The following is a 16,295-nucleotide window of genomic DNA, read 5'->3' as shown; positions in this document are numbered from 1 at the left end:
ATGTTTCTTTATTTTATGTGTTATATATGTACCAGCATTTATTACTTAACAGAGTAGGTACTTAGAAAAACTTTTTATATTGTATATGATTCTCTTTAAAACATACTTGAGTTACAATAAGCAAACTTAGTAAAATGTTGTTAAATGTTTAATCAAAAACATTTAATAATAATAATATTAAATTAAATTAATCAAAAAATATAATTAAAATTCATTTCGTATTTACAAAAGATTTATCAATATAAAAGACTTCAACGCTAACTGTATGGACTGTAAGAGGCTAACTTATTACTTTGCATCAACGCTTGGTATCAACGCCATCTATGCACACATTGCGATATTATAAAGCCATTGACTAGCACACTCATAGAGAAGAACATACACAAGAATGTTTCTCTACTTATCAATAGATGGCACTGACAGGTAATACAAATTTTGAAACAATATATAAAAAAAAGTAAAAAAGAAATGTGAAAAAGAGTATATATATATATATATATATATATATAAGATTTATACTTTTTTATTTTATATAATTCATCAATATTTTTCACTTAGAGATTAGAATCTTAATAAATACGATTTTTTACAACCTTCATCAAAATAAAAATCTAATTATACGTCTTAAAATTCAAGTCTAATTTAAACTTATGTAGTAGTTCTGTAGAACTTCTAGTAACAATAATAATAGTCAATCTTCGAGTACTGGTACGGTACGTATTAATGGTAACGAAATTAAACAAAACAACTGTAATCAAATAACCAGATTTTGATTGATCTAAACATGAGAATTCAGTGATTTTATGTTAAGATTCGATTTTGAATGTAAAATAAAAAGATAGTGTGTCTGGAAAAGTCGAGAACAAGGCTATTAATTTTAATATAAAATCAATTAGCATTGATTCTGTATACAAATTAAAATCTAGACCAATTGTAGAGTCGTCTATAAATGTCTCAGACAGGCGGATATACGGCGTTGATTTATCAATATTATAATTAAATCGTAAGTATTAAAGTTTATTAATGTATGTCTGTCTATTACATCATGGCAAGAAAATAGCATTACGAACTTCAATATTTTTTTTTTATTCGGTATATATTATTTGAAATTACCTTTACAAACTGTCACATTTAAAATATTAGTAAAATTAATAATTAAAATTAATTAAACGTGAAATATAAAAATGATCGATTGTCTACCGATTGTAAAAATAATTTTTAAAATAATTTAATAGTGTGTCCCACAAAACCCGACTTTATTTGTGACAAAACCGATAATTTTAATCGAAAAACTAAACCAATTTAAAAAACAATTTGCGACTATAGGAACCTATCTATAAATATATCTTTTCAGATAAAATTAGTTTATGATAATCCTAAAAACTATAACTTCGCGAATCAATCAAAAGGTAATGTTACGTTAAAAGGTAGGATCAGAACTTCAGAGACATGTATGCATATAAGAAACAACCTTAATGTAAGTTCTTATTTTTTATGGAGCAAAAACTACTGGCTGCTAAGCAAACTCGTAAATTTATTCTTCCATTCACAGCTGGGTTTCCAAACTGTATCACCGCATAGAAACTGAAGATCCAGTTAGCCAAATGACCTATTTAAATAAAACTGGTCTAAAAACGGGAATACAACTTCCAACTATCGTGAATGTAAATGTTAATAAATTACATTGCTAAATAGATCTAAAAAAGATAGAAATAAGGCTTAAAATGATAATTTAGAATTTAGCGACTCATTATAATTTCCTGACATTGAACTTTATACAAAACTATAGTCAATAATCTGATAGAAAATCATTATATAATTTGAAGATATATCTCATACCCATATATAACTATACCGATAATTTATTACTGTTTACAGTAAAGAATTGTTGTCGTTTGTAATGAAACGGTGGATTGGAGAGGGAAATAATGACTACAAGGAGACACGTAGGTACATATAAAATATCCTTAAAAGTGAGTTTGTTACCTCTTTAGCGTTTTAGCGCTAGGGGAACTTATGGTTGAGGGATGGAGAACAGCGACCCTCGTAAATGTTACGTTTTTTTTTTAATGGGTGATAATGGAATGGTAACCCCGCATGCGCTATCGGTATACGCTGGCGGGGCACCAGTGAGGGATGATAGGTGATAATGAAAGCAGGTCAGTTAGCCTATCGTGACGAATTCCACTAGAATTAATCACGATAGTTTTCAGGGGGAAGCACGTGGAGGTCGACCTGTTAGGATATATTGCTAGTAATGGGTCTGTTGGATCTCACTACTAACAATCCCTGTCCCCCTTGAAAATGCTGTTACCTATCGATTTTATTGCCCTGAAATTGTGCCCTTAAATGACGTACCATGATCTCTATTATATATCATCATTCAATCATTAAAAATGCAGCAACAAATTTCTTATAACTGCCACTTTTTCTATATCACAGATAGTCTGAAAACGAAATCTGAAGAATATAGTATGATATAGTCAGATGTTGCGTGCAAGATAAAATTCCTGCTGATTGCATTTCTAAAGCCGATTGTAAACATCACTAAATAACATGTTATGTACTGCACAATGAGTACATACAATGTGCCAATCAATAATTAACTGAATATTTGAAATACAGTCGCAGCTAATAAATCAAGCGAAAGTATTTGCGATAATATTTTTGCCTCTGAAATGTTAATAATCGATCTTCAAGATTATCTTAAAGACTGTCCCCTTATTCATAAAAAACTAAAAGCTTCTACAAATCTATTTTAACTATCATACTGTTTATTTTATCATAATGTAAAGTATCACACACAAGCCCAAGAGGTTTAAGTGGTACTAAAAATCCAATTTTTTTAATATATTTATGTATGATAATTAAAAAAAAAAAGAAAAAAAATCTCATTCAAATTGGAAATTTAGCACAAAAGTAGAGACAAAACAGTACAATAGTTTTATAAATTCTTTATTACACTTGTAATTTACATAGATAATATCCTTCCAGCTAACCCTATTGAAAAAATTGTGGGAAGGCATGTCGTTAACGGACAGTTAAGGTACACGAATGCTGTATGAATAATATCAATACTAATCAATACATACGCTACAAATAAACAGTTTATGAGATGTCTGACGTTTGTATGATTAAAGAGACTATACAAAATAAAAATTTAATGGTAACTCTTCTGCACTATTAGTGTATGCTGGCGTGGTATCAATGAGGAATGATAGCTAAATCAGTTGGATTAAATCACTAAGAATTGACCATGATGTTTCAAGCTACAACGAAGAGGTACCTATCTGACTGCGTATATAGCTAACCAAATATAACCAATATACATATCTGTCACGTCTGTCACTCTATAGGGTAGGTAGAAACAATAGAATGCCATATACTTCGATTCAAACAGACCACTTTCGTTTCTTTCATATTCATATAGACACAAGCTTGCGCGTTCACCGCTAAGAAAACCCCATTTGCTGTGGCCCCACAGTTCCAAGGCACGTCTCTTAACATCTCTAAAAGCATTGGGATCCTTGGTGTCGACATCTCTAGTGATGTACAGTTCCGTAGCCACCTCGAAGATAAGGTGAAGCTGGCATCCAAAAAACTCGGTGTGCTCAATAGAGCGAAGCATTACTTCACGCCGGATCAACGATTAATGCTTTACAAATCGCAAATCCGGCCCCATATGGAGTATTGCTGTCACTTATGGGCGGGAGCACCTAGTTACCAGCTTGAACCCTTCGACTCAGTGCAACGGCGAGCTATGAGAATTGTCGATGATCCCATGCTTGCAAGCGGTATTGAACCCTTAAGTCTTAGGAGAGATTTTGCCTCACTCTGCGTGTTCTACCGCTTATACAACGGATTGTGCTCAGAGGAACTGTTCGATATGATGCCTACGGCCACTTTCTATCATCGTACGGCTCGCCATCGACAGGGAGTTCACCCTCATACCTTACAGCCTAAATGGTCGCGTACAACGCGGTTTCAGAGATGCTTTCTCCCACGAACACTCAGGTTATGGAATGAGCTCCCTGCCGAGGTTTTCCCGAGAGACTACAGCATGGGGTTCTTCAAAAGGGGGGTAAAGAGGTTTCTTCAGGGTCGGCAACGCGCGCGTAATACCTCTGGTATTGCAGGCGTTCATAGGCTACGGTAACCGCTTACCATCAGGTGGGCCGTATGCTTGTTTGCCACCACAGTGGTATAAAAAAAAAAAAAAAAATTCATCAATCTTTTCATACACGTTCGCCAGTTGCGAGTACTTTTTATTTGGCCCTTCTTCAGCATGTCGCCTATTTGGTCGACCAATATATGAATTTCCTTCTTTCCTTGTATATTCTCGAAAGCTTTAATAATAGACTTCCACATTTATTGAAGTGGTTAAATTTTTTTTTATACAACTTAGAATAGCAAACAAGCTGACGGCCCGCCTGATGGAAAGTGGTAACCGTCGCCTATAGACATGAGCAGTACCATGGATATAACAGAGTATACTGTTTCGCCCTTTGATACCCCCCATGCGTTGCCATTCCTGAGGACTCAGGTGTTATTCCTCTGTACCCAGTAAATTCACATCATATCCCACCCTTCAAACCGAAACACAGCTATGCAAACACAACTGCTTAACAATAGACACACGAATGGGACAGAGGTACCTAAGCAAACGACTTTTGTACAAAGTCTCCCTCAGGGAGACTAAGTACTAAAGTAGTAAGTACAAAGTCTCCCTCCCTTAAAATAATTCTATAGTCATACATTATATAGAAAGTCTACATATCTTACTGGAGGACAACTTCATGTACCCTCCGATGTGCGTAACATGTAATAATTGTTTCCTAACCATAGTGAACACTAAAAGCTTACTAATTATAATATATATTAACATTATAAACTAGTTATAAAATACAAATTTAAACTCGGTGCGTTATAAACACAGACATATTTTAATTTTTTGACTAATCTAATTTTTTATTACAATTTAAAAACAAAAACAAATATAGAAAACCTTCAGACAAAATTTGCAATCGACCTCTAAATAACAGACTGCACTAATGTCCGATTAAATCATTGTCCACTGCATAAACAGATGGACAGTGTTACATTAACGTAGGGAGCAACAATAGAGTTACGGTACGGTGGCCATGCATCCGGAATGATTTTGTTGGACATTTTCTAATATGTTTGACCTTATAAAATTGGTTAATCATGATACTAATTTTAATAAGCTAGACTAGAGTAGACTTAAGTACGATAAACCTAAGACTGCATTTCAAACGTTTGTTATACACAGCTGATCATAACTTGTCCAGTCTACCCAGGAAAATTCTTGTATCTCGATTCTCGTAAAAACATATCGTCCCAAGATCATTATAGTACACAAATCAGTCAATTGAAGTTCTATCAAACTTTATACCTATTCACGTAATATTTGTCAATTTAAAATTCAATCATGAAAAAACAGAAAATAGGATTTATATATTAAAATTTGTAAATATATTGTAATATACATATATATAAATTACATATTTAAATATGTAATTTATTACATATTATATACTACATTAAAAAATATCTAAATGATAGTGAAACTAGTATTGAAATCTGCAGCATGGTTTAGAATAAATAAGCTTATAAATTGACCGATGCGGACAGCGATTTTATTTTTTACTAGCGATCTGGCCCGCCTTCACACGGCGCATAGAGGGCACATAGAGTTTTCAAAAATAGTATATAGCTTGTGTTACTTGCTGATAAATTTAGCTTATTATACCTGAATGAATCATTAAAATTAGTTGAGCAGTTTTTATGTTTATCCATTACAAACAAACATTCAAATCTTTCCTCTTTATAATATTAATTATAGACTACCTAAATATAAATTTACATATATAAATATGCAAAATACCATAAATATATTTAATACAAAAATGACATTATAAACGAGTACAGATTCGACGCCAATCAAGGACTGTCATCAAAAGACGATTACTGTCCAAAAATATATCGCTAATGCATTTAACCAATTCAATATACAAATTTTATGTAGGCTTTAAATATATAATTTACTCAGGTATAAATATCAGAAAATAACATGAAAACAGTTTCTGACTGCTTGTAAAATATTTATTGGACAATATCGTTTACCATGAAGACTTATCTATTATTGTGTTTAAGAAGTTTACGGCGAATTAATAATTTTATATACTCCCTGAATACATACTGAAAACAAACTTCTATATGGAAAAATACCAATTCAATAGTTATAAAAATGTGATTTTTACCTAAAATTACCGGCGCGGAGAGCAATCTCCAACGTGTCGAGGTCCTCTTCGTAATCGTGGCATAGCTCCATAGTAGAATTCCTAGCTTCATGTATATCAAATAAAACCGCTCCATCGCCCAGCTTATCCGTCAGCACACTCTTGTATGATCGTGTACCGAAACTGGAATTAATTGATGATCCCCTAGGAAACCTCCTGGGAGGCACGTTAACATTCTGTGGTTGCATATGGGACTTCCTTAACCTCCTTTTCATGTATCTCCTCATTCTTAATGACAACATTACCCTAATTCTAATATGCCTCTTTATATTTCTATCGTAACGCAGCTGTTCTTTGTTTTTCTTATCTCTTTTCTTTCTTCTTGGAACTTCATCTATACGTTCTAAATATGTATAATTACGATCGACCAATCGATTAGAATCGAGTTTAGGAGATCGATGAAAGAAATCGGCGTTGTTGTTTTTCCATGCTTTACTCAGCGACCAATTTTCGCCGCACGACGAATTTTTAATAGTAACCGGTATCGGCTTTTCATAGATATCTTCTTCTAGCGCAAACATTCTTCTAGATAGTAAAAAATTGTCTATATTCCTTCTCAATGTGCTACTCTGTGAACTTATAGTTGTATTAATTAGATTCGAAGTTAGAGTTTCCGATTTTTTGTCCAGACCGTGATCGTACAGCTTAGGTGGTTCTGGCGCGACATCTCTCGTTTTTCTTTTCGCGATTGTCATTATTCTTCTGCGCATCGCGGACATGTTTGTCATTTCGCTTCTGAGGACCGGGTCTTTTCTTTTGTCCGACGTCATGTCCGGTGACCAGGTTCCGTTTTCTGAGCAACTACAAAAGTCCTTTATGAGTCTCGCTATCGCATTGCAGTTATCATCATTGGAACGTTCCTTAGGCATTTCTCTCGTGAATTTTGCATTTAGAATCACTGAATTCGTTATTTAACTGTCACTACTAAGAAAGAGTACAGAAAATCACAGAGACCTAGTGGAATTCAGACGTTAATGGGTTAATTATAGGCGGAATTATTCGGTAACACGCTTCCGTGTTCTCATCTAGTTACGATACGGTTACATAAGGTCTAGTTAACGCGACCGTGTCTTTACCAAGTCAAATTCTTCACTCAAAGATAGCAATTCATATATTATTGTAGTCTGTTACCTAATTAAGTGTATAAATAACTTAATTACTTTATCAAGAACATTATGTTGGGTTTAATTGAATTCTCGAACACGATAATAAATTATTTACGTCAACACATTAGAGATGAGTTTTCTTGATAAGATTATGACATAAATCTATTATATCTACTACAATGATATAATTTTTATTTTAAGTTTTCTCTCTCTCTCTCTTGCACTAGTACATGTACTACTGATATTTTAGTTGCCTTTTATGATATCCTTGGAATGAAAAAGAGAAGTGATAAGTATATTTATATTCGAGCTCCTTTGTCATCATACAAAGAGAATTCTTAATTACTTGTATGAATTCAATTAAACCCAGTTATGAAATTTGTTTCATACATTGTTATTTCAAGTCACGCGAATAAAGCCACGGGATATAGCTAGTTAATATTATAAATTTAACTTATTTTATCATACTGAAATAAGTTACGTGAACGCTAGACCTGAGTTAATTTTAACTTCCGACTCGACGCGTACAACTCTGAGTTATGACCTATTCCGGTTTATGAATGAATATTGATATTACAAATTAAATTGATTACCTAACTATGGTAAGTTAACACCGGCTTGCTTTATTGACCTACAAAGTTATGTAAGTAAACTTGAAATCGTATAACTTGAAATGTAATTATATACTCTGGTAAATAGTAAAATTAAAGTTTAGGTTAATTGATATAGCTCATGTAATGAATGCAAATAACTCATAAAACTAATATAATAACCTATTTTCTCGCACTTATTAACACGTAAGTATCTACATCTTTATAATATTTACCATATTAATGTCTTTCATCTATGTTTGCTTTATTTATTACATAGTTATAAAATACTTATGCATAACACAAATACGACATAAACTTTTATTTATTGCTTAGTAATAATATGAACATCAAGAATGATACTATTCTATTAGTAAAAGGTTTATAATTCCAATAATCCACATAATCTTAATCATAATCAACTTGTTTGACTTCTACTATACTGAAATGCTAAAGGATTACCTTAAGGCTCTAGCGGAAAAATCCGTTAAATTTTTAATTTTACGTATCTACAAAAAGATCCGCATAAAATATAGGCTCTCAACAGTCTGCTATCGGAGGATTCTTGGATACTTCGGTCAAATATGACAACAATCTGGACAAGCTAATGGTTGTAGGCAAGATAGAGGGAAAAATACCACGCGGACGACCGCCTAATCGATGGTCGGACCAAGTAACCACCATTACGGGATTGTTAATTGCAGCTGCCCTGCGAGAAGCTGAAGACCGTGCGAAATGGAATAACATCATAAGAGAGGCAACAGACACCTTTCAAGGACACGACCTTCAGTAATAAAGTGGACGAAGAGAGAGAGATCTACAAAAAGTTAGACGAGATATATGAATCATTTTTGGAAATGACATCAGACACAAGTATGGAGTCACTATTAAAAACAATGCCTCTGAATGATTTTTGGTACAGAATTCATGATCCATTTCTTGCCTCAAAAGCCCTGACTGTTCTTCTCCCATTCTCTACATACTTGTGCGAGTGTACAACACACAAAATACCGCAATAAACTAAATGCTGAAACCTGACATAAGACTTCAACTCTCTTCTATCGAACCTGATATCAAACAATTATGAAATATAAAAAACAATTTCATACCTTATTATTTAGTAATTAATGAGAGAAAATAATGAAATAATTATTACTTCAATGATTAATGACAAATGAATCAGTGTTTGATTTTTCTAGGATTACATCAAATACTCCCCTTCCCAAAAGTGTTCCATAGCCAAAAAGTACGTGAACCACTGCTCTGTCTATGTTATCTAAGGCTAAAGCCTTTATTATTTCAATAAATCATAAATTTTTAGTACATGACAAGAACAATAAATATAATTTCCCCACAATGTTTAGTGCGATTTTTATACATTGCCTGTCGCCAGAAATTAATTGTCTAATTAACTAACACGAGCCGATTGCAAAAACTGCGATTTCCCTAAGCATGCCATGTCGAATTAAAACGATGAATTAGGCTTATTGCTTTTAATTGGATAGGAACATGACACTACACGACGTTTATGTTTTTTAATCCTATCTATAAGACAAGGATCTAGTTGAACACGCATCCATTTTAATAAGGACCGCTATTATTGCAAGGTTTTTAGCAAAACATCTTAGTACATTATATAAAATTGAATATTTTTCAAAAAGAAATATATAAAAAAATGTACATAAAACCTTTACATTAGAAATTAAAAAGAGGCTTTTTAATAAAAAAGCAAAAAATAATTGTAAATATTCTGATGCCCAAAACAATTATTTCAAACGAAACAAAATTAGTACAAGATCTTTAAGGGAGTAAACTCTGTGAATTATAATAGAGTAATTAAAATCATAAACATAAGGAAACAGCAATACAATTACATCTAGAACCTTCTGCTTTTTGAAGTTGATTGCAAATGTATTCTTTCTAGTCATCTATACACCGTCTTAAAAACTTATGTCCAAGAAGCGTTAAATTATTACTTTACTACACTTTCTATGTCATGTTGCATGCAAATGACTCGATATGACACGATACAACCGATAAGAATCTATGTAATCGTTACTTATGAACAAATAAATTATAAAGAACATTAATAAAGTTAAAAAGATGATCGAATTGTAATCAATTTCTATGTATAAACATATCTACTATATAATAAATTACTTTCATTTCAGAACGAAATATCAAATATATATAAATTACTAAATACAAGCGAAATTTAACCAACTTTTCGGGTAAATTGTAATATTTTGTACCTATTGTGATAGTGTTTGATTCCATTTACATTTTTTTTTTGTAGTATTTTGTTCTCTATTCTGCAAATACAAAGTTGCTTTCTCAGATACAAACCAGATATATTTACAATGGGACTGATCATCTTCCTGTTCAGTTATATATCTACGTAATAACAATTATCGAAGATAAATAAAAAATAAGCCATAACTCAGATTGTACACGTTTTTAGTTAGGTGTAATTCAACTGTCAATATATCAAGTGTTTGTTATTACTTATTTATTATATGAGTAGGAAAAAATAAGCATCCTATATTCATGAACAAGTCCATTTCTAATTAAATCGTTTAAACGCGTAATTAGAAACAATACAAGTGTACACTACAATGTTGATTGATAGAATTCCGTAAACATCTCCGAAGCTTCAGACGGTTATGCAATAAGTTTCACCACTCTCACACGTCACGTTACTAAAATGTTAATTCACTTTCTTACACGAAACTTGTTCTTATAAATTCATTCGGTCAATCCCATGATCTTGTGTCGGAAAAAAAAGTTGAGCTGTCAAAGTGCGCGCCAAAAGTTTGACGTGTTCTTTTTTCGCGCTACGTTTTTAAAAACGCGCGGTCACCAAACACAACACGGTACTGCACATAATTAAGTACAGTTGACCATGTCGAATTGCGCGTGTAGAGCGACTGCCGACGCGGGCACCGGCCTCGCTCTTTCTCCCATTCCACATAAAGTGATATGATGATACACTCTGTTGATGAAAATTAACATTCGCACGAGCGCACCTGCGCATTGTTGTTCATTTGACAGCTGTTCATTGCACCATAGATAGATGCCAAGCTCACGTGTTTCCGAACCTGTTTCCTGCTTTATTTGAACAAAATTTACGATACCACTTATGCGTTGGCGGTCAATGCTTCACTAAATTTACATATATACAAACCAGTGAAAATATTAATAGAAACTTGCTAGAAATGCGTTATGTAATTATGTTAATTCGCAATTCTGTTGCACACTTGAAAAAAAAATGAAGCTTCATTTTTTGGTGCCGTGAAGGGGGCGAACAATGCTTAAACTATTTAGGAGGTCTAACGATAAGATAAAAGATTATTTTTATGATTTCTTGTGTGAAAATCTAGAATTTTATCAAACCCAGTCACATTGTCTACGAATTTAGGATTTATTCTTAGATAGGTTTCTTTGTTTTAGATTCTTCGTTGCCTGTAGCTACTTGATAGTTTAATAAAAAACTAACTGTACATAATTTTTATAGGGATCCATACCTTCTTTAGAGATCTTCGGTATCTAATCTCTTGTAGACATAGCATGTACAAACATGCTCTATGTTAGTGCTTTACCAACTCCGTATAGCCTTAACATATCTTCCATTAGTTCTATGCTAATGTGAACTGTCTTATCCTCCAGATCAATGTATATTGACCGAAGTAAAGAATGTCCGAATAAATATAAAAATAAAGTAAACATCCAGTACGATACGAACTGCACAAAATCATACTAAATGGTAGTTTCACAACGTCATACATAATTTATACAATTCACAACGTTTGGGCATGTTCTCTCACCTCAAAGAAACTAACTCCGACTCACATAACCTACTTTTTATATCATCATCATTTCAGCCATTCTCCGTCCGCTGTTGGACTTAAGCCTCCCCCATAGACTACCATAAAGAACGGTCCTGATTTGAGCCACCTGCATCCAGTGAGTCCCTACAATGCATTTCAAATCGTCAATCCATCTAGTAAGAGCCGTCCTACACTCTCTATATATTTACAGATAATTACGTCTACTACAATATCATAAAATTTAAGAGACTCCAATCTTGTTTTAACTACTACAATAACCACAACTGACTTTATTAACTTTTCCCCAATGATCATATATTTAATTTAACGGCAATAAAAAATCACTGTACACAACGTTACCTAACTTCAATCATTGACACCGTCTAACCATCAAAACCACATAGTTTAATGCCAGAGGGAGACTTTGTACAAAAGTCGATTGCTTGGGTACATTTGTGTTTCAACCGTGAATCAGTTGTGTTTGCATGGCTGTGTTTCGATTTGAAGGGTGGGATATGGCGTGAATTTACAGAATTTACTGGTACAGAGGAATAACACCTGAGTCCTCAGGAATGGCAACGCATGGGGGGTATCATGGGCGAAACAGTATACTCTGTTATGTCCGTGGTACTGCTCATGTCTATAGGCGACGGTTACCACTTTCCATCAGGTGGGCCGTCAGCTTGTTTGCCATTCTAAGTTGTATAAAACAAAAAATGTTATGGTCATTAAAAATCAATTTAAATATTTAATTGCGGTACCCTGAAAAATACTAATTGAAAGCGTACACACGTAACAGTTCGCATCTGACGTGTCGCAACAATGTCGTAAGTGAGATATAAGTCGGCGTCCAACGATAATATTATGCAAAACTAAGTAATATCTATGTGTTTTGGAGCGGAAACGCACACAGGCATTGCTGGAATTTTACAAAAAATAATATATAATAAATAATTATGGGCAGAGTGATTACCAAATCTCATCGATGAATATAGCCGTCACACTTTGTTCTCAAAGTATTCACGTTCTGTAATCACCAACCACATAAACTCTATAGACATAATTGTTCTACAGTAATTAATTTTTAATAATATCGCCCATATTACACTCGTATACAAGTGGCGAAAAATAACGATTCTATCGAGAGAATGGTTTCGGTTAGCACTCGGATAAGAAATAACACATCATTGACAACGGATATTAATGATTGAGCCATGTAGTCCCGGAATAGAATAGGCCACATTCCTTTTCTGTCTAATAGGCGTATAAGAGACGACTAAGGAAACTAAATGGTCAAGAAATGGGCAACAGCGTCCCTCTTAAAATATCACCAAAGCTTATCTGCGATTGTCAACCCGCCTAGCAAGCATGGCAACTATTGGCAAAACTACTGGGAAGGCCGATGTTCAGGAGTGGATAGTAAAGGGCTGATATGATAAATGGACATTGCCATCTCATTCTATCTTATGAATTTAACAGCAATAACGAATGTATTAATTAGTTTAAAGCGAGACTTTGCTTCTCTTTACATCTTCTACCGCCCGTATAACGTGTTCTGTTATGAAGAACTTTACGATATGATATCTATAACCACCTTTCACCATCACACCGCTCGCCATGGTCACGCACAGTGCGGTTACAGAGAAGCTTCTTCCCACGAACACTCAAGTTGTAGAGTAATCTTCCTGCCGAGGCCTTCCCTAGAGACTACAGCATGGATTTCCTCACCAATAACCGTATAACATTTAAAACAAATATTCGTCTACCAGTTGCTACTTTCTAAGTTTCGCTAAGTGGGCAGTCAAATTGCTTGCAATTCTTATATTTATTAATTTTAAGCTTTCGCGTTGTTTACACATATTTTAAATATAAAATCAGGACTTAACGCGATGAAAAAGCCTTTGCAGGTAAATAGTACCTACATACCTGCTTCTTTATTGCCGACTTTACAACTTGGATTGCACCACGTCATGGTCACAACAGAACAAAGGTTTTTTCATCGCGTAAAGTCCTAATTATGTATTTAAGATATATTATTAATTTTTAATAAACATTTTTTTTTAAATTCACTATTATGACATGATCATATAACAATATGATTCTTCTAAAATATTGTGAAATGAAAAGTATGAAATAAATACAATTTGCCAAATGCTCACCTCATTATATAAACAACTAATGCGGTTATACTGAAATTGTACACGAAAACATTTTTATTTTGCCACAAATTGTTATTATCGCCTTATCTTTCTTTAATAATCTAATAATAACAATTTGCATAAAAGTATAAATGTATCTCTACATAAGATGCCAACATACGTATATGAATAAGGTCGATTCTGAGCAGCTATTTCTTTAACTCTAACATACGACTTCCTATGCCACTGTGTTAGGTGACTGGAAGAGATTCCGCTTAGAGATAAGTTCACTTTTGCTTACATAGTTTCTAATTGTTATAATTAGTGTATGTTTTAGTGTGCGTATGCGTATCAGCCTTTAAGTGTCCACTGCTGAACATAAGCCTATCCCTTGGGGGGTTTTGCCCGTAATTGTCACGCTTGGCACGCGGAATCACAACCGCAGCTAGGCTTTAGATATATCTCTCTTAGTCGGCTCTTACGACACCCACGGGAAAGGAAAGGGTGGCCATTATATGCCGGGACCGCACGGCCGTATACATATGTATGTATATTATATATATACATATACATATATAATATACATATAAATATATATATATATATATATATATATATATATATATATATATATATATATATATATATATATATATATATATATATATATATATATATATATATGCATATATATATATATATATATACATATATATATATAATACAATTTCAATTTGACACCACAAATCTTTATTCTAAGGACCAATACAAACTTAATTTAGACATTTCGAATAAAGTATTATTATAAACTTCTAATAAATTAAAATTATTATTAATTTTGTTTTTGGTACATAACCAAAAAAAAAAAACAGCAATTTTGCGAAATTATAAAATTAAAATATTAGTTTAAAAAGGTAATTTAAAAGAAATGACGCTTCAGAATCGGCTAAAGTACTAATAGACTAAAACAGTGTTTACACAATCTTAAATTCATAGTCAAATAAAGTTGAAGTATCGAAAGTCACATGTGACTAATTACTACTGTCAACACCTCTTTACTAAAGTACATATGTATAGTAAAAGTTTACACGAAAACTGTCCATTACAACCGCGCACCCACGATCGCGATGACTGCTCAATAACGTACAGCAATTAGTGAAAATTGCTACGGAAATAACATACAAAGTAAACAGAACATGAAATCAATTATATAAAACATATTTTTTAATATAAGCACGAGAATTGCCATGTAAAATTTTTAAAGTGAGTAAAGAAAGTCGTGTCGTTTAATGAGTGATAATTGATAAATTAATGTACATGAGAACCTTTGTTAAAACTTTTTACTGAGACTTTGTACAAAAGTCGATTGCTTGGGCACCTCTGTCCCATTCGTGTTTCTACCGTGAAGCAGTTGTGTTTACATGGCTGTGTTTCGGTTTGAAGGATCGGATATGGCAGTGAATTGACAGGGTACAGAGAAATAACAACTGAGTCCTCAGGAATGGCAACGCATGGGGGGTATCATGGGCGAAACAGTATAATCTGTTATGTCCATGGTACTATTCATGTTTATAAGCGACGATTACCACTTTCCATCAGGTGGGCCATCATCTTGTTTGCCATTTTAAGTTGCATAAAAAAATCTGAATTGATAGATTTAAAAGAACTAATATTATGAGACTGCAATTGATAAAAAATTTATAGATTCTATTATAATATCATAAAATGTAAATTTTGTGAAGATGTCTATTTATTTTAATGTTTGGACAGTTTGAATGTTTATTACTCAATCACGCTTAAAGTAACAAACGGATATGAATAAAACATTTGTTTTATAATTTTAATTGCAAATGCACCAAGTAGGTACTTGTTATCTAACATAATGAGGTTGATTCCGAAGTACTGGTCCCTAAACTATCTCTACTGTTTAAATTTGATACTTTAGCGGAAGTATTATGTAAAGTGAAAAATATAAATATATATCTATGTTTACATCTTAAATCAAGTACCTGGGTATGTTATACTATGTCTATGATCCACATAAATATTCTATCTTAACTAGAATAGAAATATTTTATATGTATGCTTATAAAGGTACATAGATATTATTATATTGTTTACGTACCTTTTACAGGAAAAATAATGTAACATTAAGTACCGATCCTGAATGTAAATATGTGTAAACAACGAAAGTTTAATATTAACTGAAAAAATTTTACTCTCAATGGATTTGTAATAAATTATTGTCATTGTACTTGTACTTTATATTAAACTTTGAAATTACTGTATAATTGTACTTTTTTATGTGCAATAG

The 16,295-nt window shown here is 32.8% G+C and overlaps 1 protein-coding gene across 6 annotated transcripts in view; it reads right to left on the bottom strand.

Moving 5' to 3' along the window:
- The window catches only part of LOC113516261 (espin), a 138,862-nt gene that overhangs the window by 82,907 nt on the left and 39,660 nt on the right, over positions 1 to 16,295 (bottom strand). The window contains exons 1-2 of one of the 6 annotated variants that reach the window (XM_052895190.1): positions 10,741 to 10,956; positions 6,282 to 7,274 (exon numbers count right to left, since the gene is read on the bottom strand). The exons of 2 other annotated variants lie outside the window; for them this stretch is intronic. In XM_052895190.1, the coding sequence (XP_052751150.1) occupies positions 6,282 to 7,189 (908 nt within the window). In that variant the 5' untranslated portion in view covers positions 7,190 to 7,274; positions 10,741 to 10,956. Of the gene's footprint in view, positions 1 to 6,281; positions 7,275 to 10,740; positions 10,957 to 16,295 lie in introns of those variants that run through there. 3 more of the 6 variants (XM_052895187.1, XM_052895189.1, XM_052895188.1) reach the window with 3 other exon arrangements.

The sequence above is a fragment of the Galleria mellonella genome, unplaced genomic scaffold (assembly GCF_026898425.1).
Source record: "Galleria mellonella isolate WM207_F2 unplaced genomic scaffold, CSIRO_AGI_GalMel_v1 utg266, whole genome shotgun sequence".
Classification (NCBI taxonomy): domain Eukaryota; kingdom Metazoa; phylum Arthropoda; class Insecta; order Lepidoptera; family Pyralidae; genus Galleria; species Galleria mellonella.
Note: the sequence above shows the minus strand (reverse complement) of the source record. Positions and strands in the feature narration are given on the sequence as shown.